Consider the following 18805-nt stretch of genomic DNA (forward strand, 5'->3'; position numbering starts at 1 on the left):
AGTCGGGGCGTGTTAGGCTGCAGCCTTGTTTCACAGCATCCTGACAGTAGCTGCCGGTGGTGTTATGTGATTACCCACCCGGTCTTGTGTTGTGCCGTGGCAATATGAGGATTCACACCACAGAACTTTCTGGCAACACAGCCGCCATTGTTCCTCTGACTGTGCAGTGACGTGTCACAGCCACCGCTAACCAGATTGGTCGAGGGGGACGTTGACTGAGACTGTTGTTTCCTGTACACCTCCTCATGAGCACAGACTTCACAGGGGAGAGGTGTTTCATTTTGATCTGTTGAAAGAGGAGACGGGGGTCCTGTCCTTGCATACCGCCCCCCTCCCCCTCTTCCGTAGTAGTATTCAGATGGTGATCTCGCATCACTTAATGTGGACTCACTGGAGTTAAAAAGGTCCTTGCGCCGATGTAGCAGAGCGATGAGTGCTAAATCTAGAGCTTTTGTTGCTCAGGGGGTCAGGACACCAGCCAACCCCTGAGCATCTCCATGGTGATGACGGGAAAAGCCAAACCGAGCCACTCGAGGCGTCTCCATGGTGATGGCAGTGATGTCAGGATCTCTGCTGGCGGCAGATTCTCTTCAGCTGAGTAGGCAAACACTTCTCACGGTACTGTTTTGTGAAAAGGGCCAATCAGCTCACTCGCTTCTTTCTTCAGTTGCGATCCGTCTCCCTTTTCAACTTCTGTCAAAGAGCCTAACGTCAGACCACCAGGCTTCATCCCCCCACTTTTTTTCCTCTTCCACATGCTCTTTTTTTTTTTTACCCTCCATTTTTGGTCCTTGCATCTCTCTTCCTCTCAGTCAATCTTACTGGTATTTGTATCTCTTGCTCTGTCCTCCAGTAGGGCGGCGCACTCCTCAGCCTGTGGTTGTGGTACTGAAGAGGTGGGTGCTCGTGGCCCTGGGTCAGCTCAGCTGGAGGCCTTTAGATAATGAAGTCACTATTCTTATGCTCACTGTGTCCTGGGACCAAAGCTGGACTGCACAGGCAGTTACACTGACACATGCATGCATGTCTGTTGACACACACAAACACACATGCACACGCACACATAGGCGCACACACACACACACACACACACGCACACATAGGCACACACACGCATAGGCACGCACAAACATGCACGCACAAACATGCGTGTACACACAGGCACGCGTGTGCACAGACGCACACACACACACAGGCACGCGCACACACACACAGACGCACACACGCACGCACACACACAGACACACATGCACACACACACACTGACATGCACACACACGCACACACACACACACACACACACACACACACACACATACACAGTTGCAACAACTCAGCTGACCAGAGAGCTGCCAGTTTTCATTCTCCCCAGCTGCTGAGTGTGTACGTCCGTGTGCATGTGAATGTTTTGTATCTGTGTTGTGTCTGTCTGTGTGTGTGTGTGTGTGTGTGTGTGTGTGTGTGTGTGTGTGTGGTATCAGCGGTGAGAGCTGTTTGTTTTGATGTTTTTGTTGTTTTTTTGTTTAGAGAACAGAGAAACGCGCAAAAGTAGGGAGCTGGGAGAGAAAAGGCGACAGCTGCCAAGGGGCCGTAGAGAATACACACACACACACACACACACACACACACACACATACACGGTGTGATTGGCGGCTGGAACTCTGCCTTCCCCACACCCCACAGAAGAAGCAGGCAGACTGGGTGGAGCGGGCGGTGTGCAGCAGCCCCGGCGGGGGTTGTGCTGCGGCGTTGTGTTTTGCCATTGTGATTATGTGGCGTTTTGTTGAAAGTCGCTGTTTTAATTAACTGAGCAGCAGTGAACGATGTGCGGGGGTGGTGGCAGCGGCGCTGCACCGTCCCCCAGGCTAGCCACACGCGGTGGATACTGACACCCAAGTATCAGCAGGCTGAAACAGCAAGCCGGCGGGGTCACGGTAGCCCTCCATAATGGCACGGCCATTTGCCCGGTGGCCAGTCCGAGCCCACATTTGTCAGCAGTAAGCCAGAAGTGGTAAGGGGGACTTTTTGTGGCCCGCGCCATTTTTCGTCACGCTCAAGTCAAAAGAATTGGAGGAAAAAAGACGCCCCCGAAACAACAAATGGTGGAAATCATAACTGGAAACCCTTGCAACGTGTCATAACTCTTGCAGTTTGGAAGAAAGTTTGACTTATTAATCTCCCGACGGAGAACTTGAGGGGGTGGGGGTGGGTAGGGGTGAGTTTCTTGTCAGCAGTGCAGGTGTATACAGTATTTTTTTTTTAATCCGAGCGTCTCTTATTTTTTATCATTTGTGCTCTGTCGATCCCGGTGCTTTTTCTTCACAGTGAATGTTTTCGGCCTTCCCTCCAACACCTTAGCCGGGAAGAAGGTGATTAGGGGAAGTGGCTGTCTCGGGCATAATGAGGCTCTGTGTGTGTGTGTGTGTGTGTGTGTGTGTGTGTGTGTTTGTGTCACTAACCTGTGTTTCATCCATCAGTGGGTGACACATCACGTCGGCTCAGTGTACCCAGTGTCATATCTCCCGCCACACATCTCCTCCGTAGCCTGTATGGAAATCCTAACAGGCAGACGAGATAAGGAGCTGGGGTGTGCAGGATTTAGATTAGCGATAGATGGGCCCAGAATGACTGCTGATTGCCCCCCGGGGCTCAGGTTTACTTCCATGTTAGATGGGGAGACCCTCCATCCATGCCTCCGATCTCCAAAAAAGTTGGTTTGGTTGGAGAGCGAGCCACTGACTGACTGACTGACTGACTTGAGACCGCGTGTGGTTGACTGGTTGTGTAGGTGGTCTCCCAGGACCCCGTGCGGGTTACTAATGAGATGTCGGAATTGCGGCAAATCTCTAATTCCCTCAAAGTGCTCAGGATTAATTTGACCCCACCGTGTTGCTGATGTTAGGAATCAATCCCAACAATAGGCTCGTTGGTCTGCACGCCGGCGGGTCGGCGTTCGGCGTTGCCCACAATGCGCGTCGCCTTCGAAGACGGTTCCCTTGCTTCCTCCCCCCGCTTTTCAGTGTGCGAGATAGATGACGGTCTTTTTTTTATCGTTTATTCTTTTCTGTTTGCTTTTCCTCCAGTGGCCTCACGGCTATTGTGTGTGTGCCGCGTTTTGTTTTTTCTTTATCTGACCCATCAGTTAGGTGTTCCCTTTATTCTGCCCTGAAAAGGAAAAGCTGTTGGAATATCGGTACTTCAGTTTTCTGAGTTTTCCATCGATCGTATTAAATCCGGATTTATAAGAAGATCTTAGTAGTGACACCAGTTTTGTGTGTACATACATGTGTGTGTAAGTCTAAGGTCATGTATACGCCTATAGAAGATAGGAGATATTTTAATCGCCGCTGTACATACATTCAGTGAAATTCATTCTCCGCGTTTAACCCATCCTCTGGTAGCCATGGTCCGGTGCCCGGGGACCCACTCCAGGTCTTTGTCATCGCCTTGGTAACGGGCGCAGGCAGGGAGTTATTAAGCTTAACATGCATGTCTTTTATGGCGGGAGGAAACCGGGGCACCCCATGCAGGACCCGGGACGGCCTGGGGTTGGAACCCCGGGCCTTCTTGCTGTGAGGCAACAAAGTGTCACCGCTGGGCCACCGTGCCCGTGTGTCTGCGTCTGTGAGTATGTGTAAATATGTGTGCGTTCGAGCCGACATTTGAATCGGTATGAAACGTGTGCCGATGAAATAACTATTTCTTTATCATTTGCTGCATCTGCATGATATGGCGCCTAGCTGAGGTGGAGGCTTGGAAAAAGTGAGAAATTCTGGCTTGTGTCGCTCCAGGCTATTCCTGTACCAGTCTCTCCCATTATTTAAATATCAGGATGAATACCTCTGTTGTCCTGGAGGAACTGTCAGCACATTTTACACTGTGATATTGTGAGTACGCAATAGCGTTGTGTTGTGTTGTGTGTGTGTGTGTGTGTGTGTGTGTGTGTGTGTGTGTGTGTGTGTGTCCGTGTCCCACAGGACAGCTCATATATACAGCAGTATCTTGTCCTCATAAAGTTACAGCCTACCTACTTTTCCCAGTCCTCATTTGAACCGTCCAGACTCACTGATGGACGAGTCGGTCATTAGCGCAGCCTCACGAGTGGAACAGGGAGTGGTTTGTGTGCGTGCGTGTGTGCGCTTGTGTGAATCTGGGAGAGTGCGGCGCTTGTGAAAAATGGGCTGTCAATGGGTCGATAGAGGTAAACACTGCCACAGATTGGAAAAGGAGCAGAAAAGGATGGAGGTAACTAGACACTGGAATGGGGGTGGGGGGGTGTATTAATTGCAGGGTAGAATGTGCGGGCAAAGCAAACATCATACCCCAGAACAGAAGTATGACACACGACCCCCCCCTCCTTGCCCTTGCCACCGCCACCACCACCAACTATTCTGTCAACACCATTAGCAACCCTTTCCCAACACCCCTTCCCCCTTTTTTGCACAGTCACCCTGCCACCACCATTTGCCTCAAAGCCCACCACTGTCTGTGTGTGTGTGTGTGTGTGTGTGTGTGTGTGTGTGTGTGTGTGTGTGTGTGTGTGTGTGTGTGTGTGTGTGTGTGTGTGTTTTGTACATTTTGATATTTGTATATTCTGCTTCGATTCATGTATAACTGCACTAACACCTGTTGATGTGCATATTTATTTTCAACGTTTGCACTTTTACGATTGTGTTGCCATCGTATTGTCGCTTTATGTAAAGGACATTGTGTTGCCCTGTGTATGAAATGTGCTGTATAAATAAAGTTTGACTTGACTTGGCTCTGGCCTGCTCTATCAATCGGTTGGTTGGAGACGCTCCTTCGCTGTCTCTTTCATTTTCTCCGCATCACCGCCACGTTTTGTCCATCTGCTCGGCTTCCTCTTTCCTCACGTCTATCCTCGGCTCCCTGCATTTTCCCACATGGCTTTGTTAATGCCGCACTGTCACACCCGACACGACGCACCGCACACTCCCCTCAGAGCGACAGATGCTGTACTTGAAGGGTGTGCGTCCACGTTCCAGCCTGCCAGACAACTTTTTATTTTGGCTAATCACCGTGCTGTCGCTCAGCTTGCCGTCATCTGTTGGGCCGGCGCTGTACCCCAGCCTGTACACACAGTTCTGACTGAGTGCTCAGGTGTGCACCAACAAGCCCATGTGTGCTCCCGGGCCCATGCACAGAACTGCATGCAGGGCATCTCCATGGTGATCACCGTAATGTGTGATCCATGACCTAATAAAGATTGGCTAGCTTGTGCACATGTGTGCACACATGCATGCACGCAAGTACATAAGGGCACACACACACGCACACACACACACACACACACACACACACACACACACACCACCCACCCTAGGTCCAGTTGCCATTCCATTAAATCAGCGGTGTTAGAAAAGCTGTTTTTGTGTTTTTGAACCGAGAGTTGTGGACTCCCATCTTCCAATGAGCTTTGTAGCTGACTCCTACTTTTCATACATCACGTGACTGACAACGTGGTAGGAATATCAAGACAGTCATTCTGTCAGTCCATTAACTGTGATTGCAGACCTTTTTTTCTCACTGTTTTATTGGAGGCAAAAATAAATAAATAAAAAAAATCCACTCCTTGAGCCTGTAAGGGATTTTGATTTTTTGATTTTTTCTTTTTTCTTGGCGGGGGGGTCGTCCATTTTATGTGAATCCTCGGCAATCGTCAGCTCTAAATTTAGCGCATCAGTGCATCAGAAAACGGCATGAAAATCTGTTATATCCAGGTGGGAATGTTAGCATGCTGTCAGGATTGCAAAAGCTGAAGGGTATGCGGCATTAATTGCTTACGACTGTAATGCTCTCATTAGTTCCTTGTGAAATGGGAAAGCTCACAAATACACTGGATAAGCCTGTTCAGTTTAGCCATCACTCCTCTTTTGGGAGCCCGTTGCGTTGTCCAAGTTTGATTCACAGAAACGAGTGCATTGGAGGCGGAGGAGGGTGGGCAAATCTCTCTTGGCACCTTCTGCTGAGAGCAATGCAGTGCAAAGCAAAGCGTCATCGTAGATGTGATGTATTTGAGTGTTTATCTGCACTGGCAGAGTCCGCAGGTGTGTTGGGTGGTGGCCTCCGCAGGCGCCTCAGAGAGAGAGAGAGACAGACTCCTGCCATTATCACCTCCTCCTGCCCTCCTTTATACACACGCTCAGGCTCAGAGATGTCAGCTTACATCACTTGGCACGCACACAGACGTTAAAAACGAGGCTCATGTAGTTTCAAAGACAATTTTTGCCTACATTAATCATGTCAGAGAAACACATCTGCAAATCCATAATTGTGCAATGAATTTGTCTGTTAATCTCTGTAGCACCAATGTCACTGACATTGGTGCTACAGAGATTAATTGCTAGCTGAGTTTTCACAGTACACACTGACACACAGTGCAAAGAGGATAAAATTTCACTGGGAGGATTGGGCGAGGTAGTCACGTATTCCTTGATTGCAGCTAGAATAAGAGATTACAGTAAGGAAATGTGAACCAAGGCAATGTTTATAATTCTTATTACAGTTCTCCAATGCTGCATTCACATGGAATCCGGTACACGGCAGCCGGCAAACCGGATGTCATTATTGTGGATGGGAGCAGGACTGTAAAATCAGACGACACCGGCAAATTTTGCTGGCAACGGCAGACATCGCTGCCATTCAAATTTAAAATATTTTCACTTTTTGCCATCCTCTGTGATGGAATTTACAGCCAGATGTACTGTAGCACATCACAAAGCAGAAAAGATGGCGGATTAATTTTATAGGTATATGAATTGACAGAATTACTGTTTTTCATTAAATAGAACAAACAGAAAACAGGTTTGTACAATTTTATTTCTGCAAACAATACATCACCATAGCAACCCATATAGTTTTTTTTAATTGTCCTGCCATTCTGTCAAAAAATTTTCGTCTATTACAGATAGACTATATATATATCAATACAGATGCAGACAAAAAAGTACAAGCCTGTTTCATGCGTCGCGCACTCATCAGCTGCAATATATATATATATATATATATATATATATATATATATAAACAGCACAAAAAGTAAGGAAATTTGTGTTTGGTAGATTATTTCTTTGTTGTAACAATGCTTCTTGGTAATAAATCATATATCAGGCACCTGATTGTCAGCACCTGGGGTACCGGAAGCTCAAAACAAGAGTCAATAGCAACAGCAAAATAAGATGTTTGGCACTGGCAGAGAAGATTCGGCAAATTTTTCATGGGCGCAACCCACATACTCAGCTCTGCTGCTCATCCCACAAATGCATGTTCCTTACAAATGTGGCACCATTTAAAAGGGAAATAAACAGGCTTTCCAACGGTATAAGATTTATTGCCAAGAAGCATTGTTACAACAAAGAAATAATATACCAAACACAAATTTCCTTACTTTTTGTGCTAAGTATATATTGGTACACCTGGCCATTACACCTACAGGAGCTTTTATGACATCTCATTCTAAATCCATAGGCATTAATATGGAGTTGGTCCCCCCTTTGCGGCTATAACAGCTTCCACTCTTCTGGAAAGGCTTTCCACAAGATTTTGGAGTGTGTCTGTGGGAATATTTGCCCATTCATCCAGAACAGCATTTTTGAGGTCGGGCACTGATGTTGGACGAGGAGACCTGGCTCGCAATCTCTGTTTTAGTTCATCCCAAAGGTGTCTGATGGGGTTGAGGTCAGGGCTCTGTGCAGGCCAGTCAAGTTCTTCCACACCAAACTCACCCAACCATGTCTTAATGGAGCTTGCTTTGTGCACTGGGGCACCGTCATGCTGGAACAGAAAAGGACCCTCCTCAAACTGTTCCCACAAAGTTGGAAGCATAGAATTGTCCAAAATGTCTTGGTATGCTGAAGCATTAAGATTTCCCTTCACTGGAACCAAGGGGCCTAACCCAACCACTGAAAAAAAACTCATACCATTATCCCTCCTCCACCAAACTGTACAGTTGGCACAATGCAGTCAGGCAGGTAACGTTCTCCTGGCATCCGCCAGACCCAGACTCGTCCATCAGACTGCCAGACAGAGAAGCATGATTTGTCACGCCACAGAACACGTTTCCACTGCTCCAGAGTCCAGTGGCAGCGTGCTTTACACCACTCCATCCGATGCTTGGCATTGTGTTTGGTGATGTAAGGCTTGCATGCAGCTGCTCAGCCATGGAAACCCATTCCATGAAGCTCCCGACACACAGTTTTTGTGCTGATGTTAATGCCAGAGGACGTTTGGAGCTCTGCAGTTATTGAGTCAACAGAGCGTTGGTGACTTTTACGCACTATGCACCTCGGCACTCATTGACCCTGCTGTGTGACTTTACATGGTCAGCCACTTCATGGCTGAGTTGCTGTCGTTCCTAAACACTTCCACTTTTCAATAGTACCACTTACAGTTGACCATAGAATATCTAGCAGGGAAGAAATTTCACGAACTGACTTATTGCAAAGGTGGCATCCTAGGACAGTACCACGCTTGAATTCACTGAGCTCTTCAGAACGACCCATTCTTTCACAAATGTTTGTAAATGCAGACTGCGTGACTAACTGCTTGATTTTATACACCTGCAATGAGTCTGAATGAAACACCAGAATTCAATGATTAAGAGGTGTGTCCCAATACTTTTGTCCACATAGTGTGTGTATATATAGGCTCCAGCATCCCCGCAACCCTGAGAGCAGGATAAGTGGTTTGGATAATGGATGGATGGATGGAGATATATATATATATATATATATATATATATGTACATATATATAGCTGATTATTGCTTATAGCATGAAACAGGTCTGTATGGTCTCATAGAGAATTTACTTGACTAAATCCAGTGATTCATGTAAATTCTTACTTAATTCTTCAGTAAGAATTAAGTAAGTAATTAAGTAAATTCTTACTTGAATCACTAGATTATTTTGCTCCTTATATGTTGAGCACTTTTCTTACCATTGAGTGTTTCTTTTAACAAAGTTATATATATCAATCATAATATACTGATTTAACTTTTTCTGGTGTTTAAGAGTCCTTTGTGAGTTTGAAATAAATGAAAATTTCAGTCTTGACACATTTGTAATTGAGAGGACCATATTTACCATCCATTTATTATCGATACTTTGAATTATTAAATGTAGTGGTTTGAGTTGAGTTTAAAAATCCCTTTCCAGGCATATACAGTACAAAGAGTTGCAGTACTGCTAGCTTTCTTACCCCTTCAAGCTGTGTTGCACCTTTATTGAAGGTTATCCAACACAGAACATCCCTTCCATGCACACTGCCAGACATAAGTTCAATGCATGACATACACTGATGAGGCAAAACATTATGACCAATCACAGGTGAACTGAATAACATTGATCATCTCCAAACAAGGGCACATGTCAAGGTCTGGGTAGATTAGATGTTGAGTGAACAATCAGTTCTCGTAGTCATCATGTTAGATGCAGGAGAAATGGGCAGGTGTAAAGACCTGAGTGACTTTGACGAGGGCCAAATTGTTGTGGCTAGATGACAGGGTCAGAGCATCTCTGAAACAGCAAGGCTTGTGGGGTGCTGCTGGTCAGCAGTGGTGAGTGCCTTACGGTGGTCCGAGGAAGGACAAATCACAAACCGGCGACAGGATGTTGGGCGCCCAAGGCTCATTGATGCACGAGGGCAACAAAAGCTATCCCGTCTGGTCTGAACCGACAGAAAAAAATACTGTGGTTATGGGAGGAATGTGCCACAACACAGTGCATTGCACCCTACTGTGTATGGGGCCGCGTAGCCGCAGACCGGTCAGTAGTGCCCATGATGACCCCTGTCCACCATCAAAAGTGGAAGAAGGTCGCCTGGTCCGATGAGGCCCGTTTTCTTTTAGATTAGGTGGATGACCGTGTACATGTGTACCGTTTACCTGGGGAAGTGATGGCACCAGGATGCACTGTGGGAAGACGACAAGCCAGTGGAGGGATTGTGATGCTTTAGGCAATGTTCTGCTGGGAAACCCTGGGTCCAGCCATTCATGTGGACGTCAATTTGACATGTGCCACCTACCTAAACATCGTTGCAGACCAGCTACACCCCTTCATGGCAATGGCAGTGGCCTTTTTTTCAGCGGGATAATGCGCCCTGCCACACTGCACACGTTGTTCGGGAATGGTTTAAGGAACACGATGAGGTGTTCAAGTTGTTGCACTGGCCTCCAAATTCTCCAGATCTCAATCCGATTGGAACATCTGTGGGATGTGCTGGAGCAACAAGTCCGATGCACAGCTGCTCCATCTCGCAACTTACAGGACTTGAAGGATCTGCTGATAATGTTTTGGTGTCCGATACCACAAGACACCTACCGGGGTCTTGTAGAGTCCAAGCCATGGTGGGTCAGAGCTGTTTTGGTGGCACACAGAGGACAAACGGCAAATTAGACAGGTGGACATAATTTTTTGCTCATCAGTGTATAAAAATATTTGTGGAGAAATTTTTCTCACCATTATTTTTTTTTCCTCAGTTGAGGTGTGTAGTCTTACAGATAAGAGACTATTACCCAGCACTAACTGTGCCATTGTTCCACTGGACTAAGACCTTGCTCTCTCTCTCTCTCTCTCTCTCTCTCTCTCTCTCTCTCTCTCTCTCTCTCTCTCTCTCTGTCTCTGTCTCTGTCTCTTTCTCTCGCTCACACTCACTCACACACTCGTATTACCCTTTAAAGGGGAGAGGGAGAGGAAGAGAGCCTGCCCTTTTAACCAAGAGCTGTCCAACTGCTTTTAATTGTTTTTGCTAGGTCTGTTTTGACAGAGTGGGACATGAGAGGGAGAGAGAGAGAGAGAGAGAGCCTGTGTGTGTGTGTGTGTGTGTGTGTGTGTGTGTGTGTGTGTGTGTGTGTGTGTGTGTGTGTGTGTGTGTGTGTGTGTGTGTGTGTGTGTGTGTGTGTGTGTGTGTGTGTGTGTGTGTGTGTGTGTGTGTGTGTGTGTGTGTGTGTGTGCTTTTTTTTTAGGGTCACAGTGCACCCAAAAGTAGCTGCAAGCAATATATGGCCTTGATCAGAAGCTCCCTGGAGAACCTGTCATACCAACACTGCTCTAAGACTCACATGTACAGCAGTAGGAAGTGTAAAAAAAACCACAAAAAAACCCCCCATGGTCTCATTACGTGTTACCACAACTAATGTGCACATGCTTTCATTTGGTATGTATATGCTACATCTGCACAAGCATGCGAGCGCACATACAGACACAGAGGAACACAACGGCAGGCCTTTTAAGATGTTCTTTCCTCTGCGAAGCAAGAAACAGCATGACAGACTCCAGCGTGCAGAGAGTAAAGACTTATCATTCACTGTCAGTCCCTCCGTACAGACCGGGGGATTTGCATGGGGCTAGCTCAACCTGGTTTAAAGTTGTTATTTATTTATTTCGTCTGAGTTATCAGGGGCTTGGGAAGCATAGCGTGCCCTTGGTGGTGTTGGGGAAGTAGAATACACTGCAAACCCCTCAGTGATGGATTTCACTACACAGACCCCACTGTAGAGCTTTGATTTATGATATAATATAGAGTGACGCGCTGCTCATGCTACACAATGGCGCTGCACCCTGTACCAGAGTCATACCAGCTTACTGTCGCCTCTGAGCATAGGTACCACAGCCCGCTGTGCTTGAGAAAGGGAGACCCCTCGAACCCACTCAGTGACAATCTGATTGAATTGAGCAGCCGTTAATATGAGATGAGTTGTAATTGCAGTGTTATTTCTCAGTTCAGATGAATGGGTTTTGACCCCGATGGCCTCAATGCAACTTGAGAATGAAATTGAAAATGCACGCCTGTTTGTGTCCTCAACTTGCAATATTGTTTTTTTAACCTCTGGCTGTGCAGCCTAGTTGCTTGAAGTAACTAATTTATCTTCTTATGGTGTTTACTGGGATGGGTTTTTTTATAGACCTGCACAGTGGGGATCATTTCTCTTTCGTAGCAGCCCTCATTAATGAACAGGAGAATAGAAATTGGAGGCAACAAATGAGCCGCAGTGTGTTCTGTGTAAGTCGAGTGCAATGGGGGCAGATGCTGAAAGTATTCACACCTCCATGTGAACTCCTGCTTTAACTCATCCACCCACTCAATATCTCTATCTCTCTCTCTCTCGCTCTCCCTCTGCCTACCTGTCTGTACATCATTATGTTCACCTGTGTCTCTACGTATTTCTCTCTCTCAATGTAACACCATCTTTGACAGGTAAAGGGATGGCAGAGGCATAATAGTGCCACCGTTAGACTTGGTTATCCCTCACACAGTAGACTTTCCATTATCAGTCTGGATTTCAACCTTTCCTCTTCCTCTCCCTCCCCTCTCTCTGTCTCCCTTCGCTGCAGGCCGGCCCCTATCATTCCCTCTGAGAGGAAGAGGAAGTGATGTCACGCCACCACCACCGCTTTGAGAGGGACTACCGAGGACCCTGGGAGCGCAGAGACGTCCGTCCCTCTGGCCTCCACAATGGAGGAGCCAATCATAGCTGTGCTGCCGCCGTTGTCAATGGCAACAACCGGCCCGGGCTCCTCCCCCTCCCGGTCATCCCCTCCCTCCTCCCCACTCCGGTCACAGTTGCCGTGACAACATCGAGCAGTGACATTGTGGTCAAGCGAGGCATCACGGCGGCAGGATCGGTCACTCCTGCCTCGGCCAAGGTAAGCGCTTCATCCAAATTGACACCTGGAGTGGAAACCTGTCCTCATTTCCTGTTCTCGGAAACATCTGTCTCTTTTCCTTCTATCCGTTTTCTTTTCTAAGTCTTTAATTTTTCTCCTTTGTTTCCCCTCCCAAAACTTCTTTTTTCTAAGTCGGCTTTCTGATTGGACATAAGCTCCAGCTCTCTCCATGCATTTGAGGCTTTCCAACTCACTTCTCTCAGTCGCCATCTTCCAGCTCAGTTCTCCAACTTCTGTCAACTGTCGTGGTACTGTCCAACTCGCTTGCCTTGCCCGTCTTCATGGTTCAACTGTCTCCGTCCTCCAGCTCTCTCTGCTTTCTTTCTGCCGTCAGCACTTTGTTGTCTTATCCCTCACTCCAGCTCTGTTGCCATCTCAGTTTTTGTGCTCTCTGCAGTGTGTATCACCCTCTCTCTCTGTCTGTCTCTCTCCCTCTCTCTCTCTCTCTCCAGCGCCCTATTTCTGCCAAAGTATTTACTTCCATCTTCACTCTTGCTTTCTGCCAAATTGGCAGGCTTGTCCTCTCTTTTCTTCCTCCTCGCTAATTCAGTTCTGTCTTTATGTAAATGACCCGAGACAGTGAGACGGGGCCTTCCCTCAGGTGCTCTCGGTGCTCTCACTCTGCTCAATTAGCCGTTTTCTCATTTCCCTGGAAAACGATCAACGATCAATAAATAAACCACAATAGCATCTTTTAACAAATGTATCCACTTCCTAAAATACACACCATAATTCTCTTTTACTCCCCAACTTTTCGAATTCAGAGTCTTAGATTCTAAATTTCACGATAGGCTATAAAGAATTTATCCACTTGCTATTTATTGAGCCCATTGTACATTGTATAGGCTAACTTCTCATAAGCTCCTAGGTAAAAGAATTGACAATTTGACAGGTATTTCTTTTTTTGCATTTGGTTGCCTGACTGAAAAAAAGGTCTTAGTGTCTCTGTAGGCACATTTTTATCTGTATGCACTTAGACGTCATTGTGAAGTTATTCCTTTTGAAATGTTTTGAGTGGTATATTTCAAGGCTGTACAGTGTGTGTGTGTGTGTGTGTGTGTGTGTGTGTGTGCATATGGGTGTGTACGTGAGCGTATGTGTGTGATTATACTCCCCATTCCCCCTCATCCAGGGACTTAGCTTGCTAGCTGTCAGGGCTGTGTGAAGAGAGGGGCCTTCACTGAAAAGAGTTGGACATCTCAGCCTCTCCCCTGCCTTCACTTCCATGGATACCATTCATCTTCTTTCACCACTCCACCGCAACATCAGATCATTTGGTTTAATTTCAACCTCAGCAGCTCCTTCTGAGCTTTATTTCTTCCCTTTGCCACCTCATCGTTCCCTCTCAGCAGGGCCTGAGCTCCAACCGCTGCCAGGAGCAGAGGTAAACAATGCTCTGGTAATTTAGCCCCTAAGTGCACATCATTAGATGCCCAGCTGAATGCACTGACCACTGAAACACTAAATCTGCTCTGGCACCGCGTCGGTCCCTCCTTTTGTGCTGCTGAATAATTACATACAACCAGGCAAAGTCTCTGCAACTCCCGCCGTGGCCATTGTCATCATTCAATGGCTGCCAGGGCAATTAGAGGCCTTTTAGTTTAGCCGGTACCCCTCAGCACTGTTCCCGACTCGAAACTCATGCGTGGAGTGTTTTGCTTAATAGGTGTTTATTTTGCGTAGAGGTATACGATGCTTGCACGCGGGCACATCTCTGGGTGTGCCTGTGTGTGCGTGTGCTCAATGGTAGCAGTATATTCAGCAGGCATCGTGCACAATCCTCCCCAGACGCTAGATGCTTTACCTCTCTACTTTGGCTTGCCTCTGACACGCCTTTATTAAGCCGACATCAGAGACTGATGATGTTTAGAAATCGAAATGCCCGAGAGTCTGGTTTCCCGCTTTAATTATGGCTTGGAAGAGATACAGGTGTCTTAAGAGTGTTTCCATAGTATCTTCTCTTTCTATATTTAGGTTTTGTCTCTCATTCTCACATACACAGACACTTTCTCTCACTCTTTTTCTCTCGCTGTCATTTTCGAGCAAAAGCTGTGGCTCAAAGAGCTGTCCCAGAGTCTTGTGGAGAGATGCAGCTCTCTTTCTGTTGGTCTCTGTGTCCCTGCTCTGTCTGTAGCTAGTCTCAAATGCTGAAAGGCCCTTATTGATTGTCTACTGTTACTACAGGGGTCTAAGTCTGACAAAAGCAGACAAACAACAACAGCTGGATGTGTGTGTGTGTGTGTGTTAGGGGTTGCAGAGAGTACTCGAGCATTTCAGTTCTCGAGCACTTGCATCAATTGTCGAGATTACACATTAACATGGAGTTACTAGTTAATCACACGATGCTCGATCTCGCACACACCTAGTTTCCAGTCAGAGCACTTGGTAAACAAGAGGAAGGATGGTGACTGTCATGATGTTATAAACTCGCAATTGTGAGTTGTGGACCGATGGATGGGTGTAAAAGTGAGTCTGTCATATACTAATAGACTAGGCTACTACACTAACGCGGCTGAACAAATTAATGTTAAAAAGTTGATGCAAGCAAATATGATCATTTAATTTTTAAGTTGGTTAGCCTTACTAATGATGACCAGTTTTCACTGAATTTACAAGAAAAAAAAACAGCCACTATATTAAACACAATAAGAAAACAGTGAAAAAACCCACTTTGTTGACTGAACCAGCTTTTGGGCTACTGTAGATTGTTGGTTACAATAACGTTAAATGTCGTTGGCATCATCCCTACTTCACCATTGTGTAAGGTAAGACCAAGTATTATGGTCATATCATATCATTAATTTAATACTTTTCTCTATGTGCTGAGTCCAACCCCATCATAGTTGCGTAGTATTTTAATTGATGCCCCCCGACTGCTGGAGAACTTGGGTTTTTCAGGAAAGGAGTACTTGAGTTGTAAAATTATGCACTTTGCACTCACAACCCCTTGTGTGTGTGTGTGTGTGTGTGTGTGTGTGTGTGTGTGTGTGTGAAGTGAATGATTACTTGCCTTAGTTTATTTGGGAGCACATAGCATGTGGTTTGGGGGCCCCTGACTGTGTTTGCTGCAGTTTGATTAATTTCACCTCTGATCAGTGGTTTCCTTCAGCCTTAGATCATCAGATACCCCTGGTTTTGGCATATGCAGTGTGCACGTACATGCATTTGTGCTTGGCTGTGTGTGTGTGTGTGCGTAGACAAGGTGAGGTGAGGTGAGCCACCAGTTAACGTCATCCATCCTGATGTAAGGTTAGTTACATGGAACAGTAGGCCAAAGTTAATTTAGAGCTACACTTTGACAGACCTTTAATGAATTTTTATGTGTTTTTACTTTGACATTACTTGTGTATTCACAGTGTTACTGATGCACCCAGGGATTAATCCTGCATTGCTGATGACCACAGCTAGCTTGTTTTGGCGTGCATATGATGAATCGACATTCAGTGGCTCGTGACCAGGTTGTGAATTCACCAAAATCAGCTTCATATTGCCAGTGGGGAGTGACGCGGATGCAATTTATTGGCACAGATTCATTAGGTAAGGCCCAAAGAAAGGAGGTGGTCCAAGTTTTACCTGGGAAAGGTTTAGTGAAAGATTTGTCGGATAATAGTGAGATAAATGTTTGCATTCAGGCATTTTACTAGCCTGTTATTGGGTGTTTGTGAGGATTTTACAGGGTTTAACTACGGGCCAATGCTGGGATCTTTCATCCCCTAATTCACTGTATATTAATATTCCGAAGAAGGCACCTTCCCACGGATGCCCCGTTGATGCATGTGTGTATGGAATGTGTGTTCATTCTCTAATGCCCTCGTCTGAGAGGGTAAATCCCTTTCCTCCTGATTAATATATTTAACCTTTTCAGCCTCAGTGGTAAAATGTGTTTCTCTCCTACAGTTTTGCTGAGCACAAATGATGTTGCCTGAGAGGGGCTGTGGTATAATCAGCACACACACACAAACACTCAGACCGCAACGGCGCCTAAACGAAATCCTTTGGAGAAATTAAGTCCTAAGAATAATGAACATCTTGCAGCTAGCACTGAGGCTCAAATCTCTAAATCATTTTTTTACTGGCTGCTTATCTGTTGTGTTTTATGTCCATGTGGATACAGCATGGCCAAGCATGGTGGCTTGGTGGTCGACACTGTTGCCACACAGCAGGAGATTTTTGGGTTCGAGTCCAACCCTTCTTTGTGCTTGCTTGTTTTCCCTGTGTTGGCTTGGGTTTCCTCCAGGTACCCTAGTTTCCTCCCGCAGTCTAAAAACATGCATGCTGGGTGAATAGAGTAACTTAATTTGCCCATGGGTTCTCAGTTCAGATGAATGGGTTTTGACCCCAAGGTTGCGATACTGGTACGCCGTCCTCGATGCAACTAGAGAGTGAAATTGAAAACGGTTTGTGTCTCACCTTCCAATATTGTTTTAACCCTCTTGCATTGCAGCCCTATAATGGGGCAGTCACACGTGGTGTGTCTCCTTGCTTTGACGGGCTTCAGTCCACTTTGTCCCTCAGCTGGATCAAGCTGGTGTAGAAGGTGGATGGATTGATGCAGTTTGCTCTACCACGGTTTAAAGAGAGAATACTGGATAATTTCACATACTAGATACACATATTGATGGAGATTTGACTGTCTCCCTATGGTGACTTTGGCAAGTCATGCATATAGACCTTTTTATATTCCCTAGGTCATATTTATTTATCTTGGGTCCTCTTTCAAGACAGGCCACATACAAGACAAATATGACACACAAACAAAAATCTGATTCCCAGACACTGACAATACTGAGATTATTAACAGACCTTGTTTTGAAACAAAATGGCAGACGGAGGCCTGGCTGTCATTGATTGCAGCGAGGTCAGCCAGCCCGGGGATTTCAGCACACCGGCCCCATACTGTGGCTGATGCAATGTGGCAACCAAAGAACAGCAGGCATCATTGTCTCTCTCTGGCACGATCGAACAAGAAGTAAACTTGACAGGAGCTCTTCCTGTTTTTGGAATTGATTTATTTGTGGGCAGTTCAAAGCATTTGCCTCATCATACTATCTCTGCAGGTGAGCGACAAAAGAGAAGTGGAGAGCCTTAATGAGAGAAAATATAATTTAGCCAGCTCTCATACGTTCAAGAATTTTGGGAACAACTGCAAGTATTGACAGTATTAAAAGACTGTACTTAACCCTTGAGCTGCATTAAAGGCTGTTGTAGCAGATATGCTACTGTGCATGTGTAGCCCACCACTACATTAAACCAACCCTGAAAGCTCTGAGTAAAGGCTGGGGCATGTTTAGGTTAGCATAAATGCTTCTGCGGACAGCTGCAGAGAACGGTTTTCCCGGTGGGTAACAATGGCTTGCATACGCTTGCAGAGCCATAGATGTGCACACACCCCAAATCTTAACAACATGTCTGCAGAGCCTATGAACAATAATTAAAGCTGATTGGTCGAGTATGGAGGGATATCTGGTTGCATGACATCAGCATGAAAACCGAAACAGTAGCGGAGACAAAGAGAGTCAGATGGAGACAACACAGAATGAAAGACAGAACACAACACAATGCAGAAAGACATACCGAGGGGCCTATGCACTCCATTTTGTGTTTTGTTCAGGTTCCTTGTTCCTGTATCTAGATGGCTTTGGGTATTGTTTGTGTAATTTGTTTTGGTTTTTTCTTCTTCTTCTTCTTTTTTTTTTTTTTACATGACACTGCCCTCTACAGCACACACAGGTAGTTCTTGCAAGTATGTGGGCAAACACCTCTGTGCACAGCCATGTCGGCGGTGCATTGCACACACTCACAAGCACGCCGACATTTAAGCATAAATCTTTTCTATCTTAAATCTTGGTCTCTCCTTTGTTGGGGGGAAAATAAATGAAAAGAGGTTCACGGGGGTTGGGGGCGGTGAGGTTGTTAAAATCATTGAATCTTTAAGGCTTGAGGTGAGGGAACGCTTTTGAAAACCATGATAACCTTGCCTTCGATTTTTGCAGTGAAATGTATTGAATATGAGATGATTAAATTTTAAGAAGATACACGCTAGGGAAGCAAGAGCGACAGAGAGAGAGAGAGAGAGAGAGAGAGAGAGAGAGAGAGAGAGAGAGAGAGAGAGAGAGAGA

The 18805-nt window shown here is 46.0% G+C and overlaps 1 protein-coding gene across 1 annotated transcript in view; it reads left to right on the forward strand.

The window, feature by feature from the left end:
• The first annotated feature begins 12392 nt into the window (after positions 1 to 12392).
• Positions 12393 to 18805, forward strand: part of LOC130124841 (kelch-like protein 29) — a 220706-nt gene continuing 214293 nt past the window's right edge. Inside the window, exon 1 of the mRNA XM_056294189.1 lies at positions 12393 to 12665. Coding sequence (XP_056150164.1) covers positions 12393 to 12665 — 273 coding nt within the window. The remainder of the gene's footprint in view (positions 12666 to 18805) is intronic.

The sequence above is a fragment of the Lampris incognitus genome, chromosome 15 (genome assembly GCF_029633865.1).
Source record: "Lampris incognitus isolate fLamInc1 chromosome 15, fLamInc1.hap2, whole genome shotgun sequence".
Lineage (NCBI taxonomy): Eukaryota > Metazoa > Chordata > Actinopteri > Lampriformes > Lampridae > Lampris > Lampris incognitus.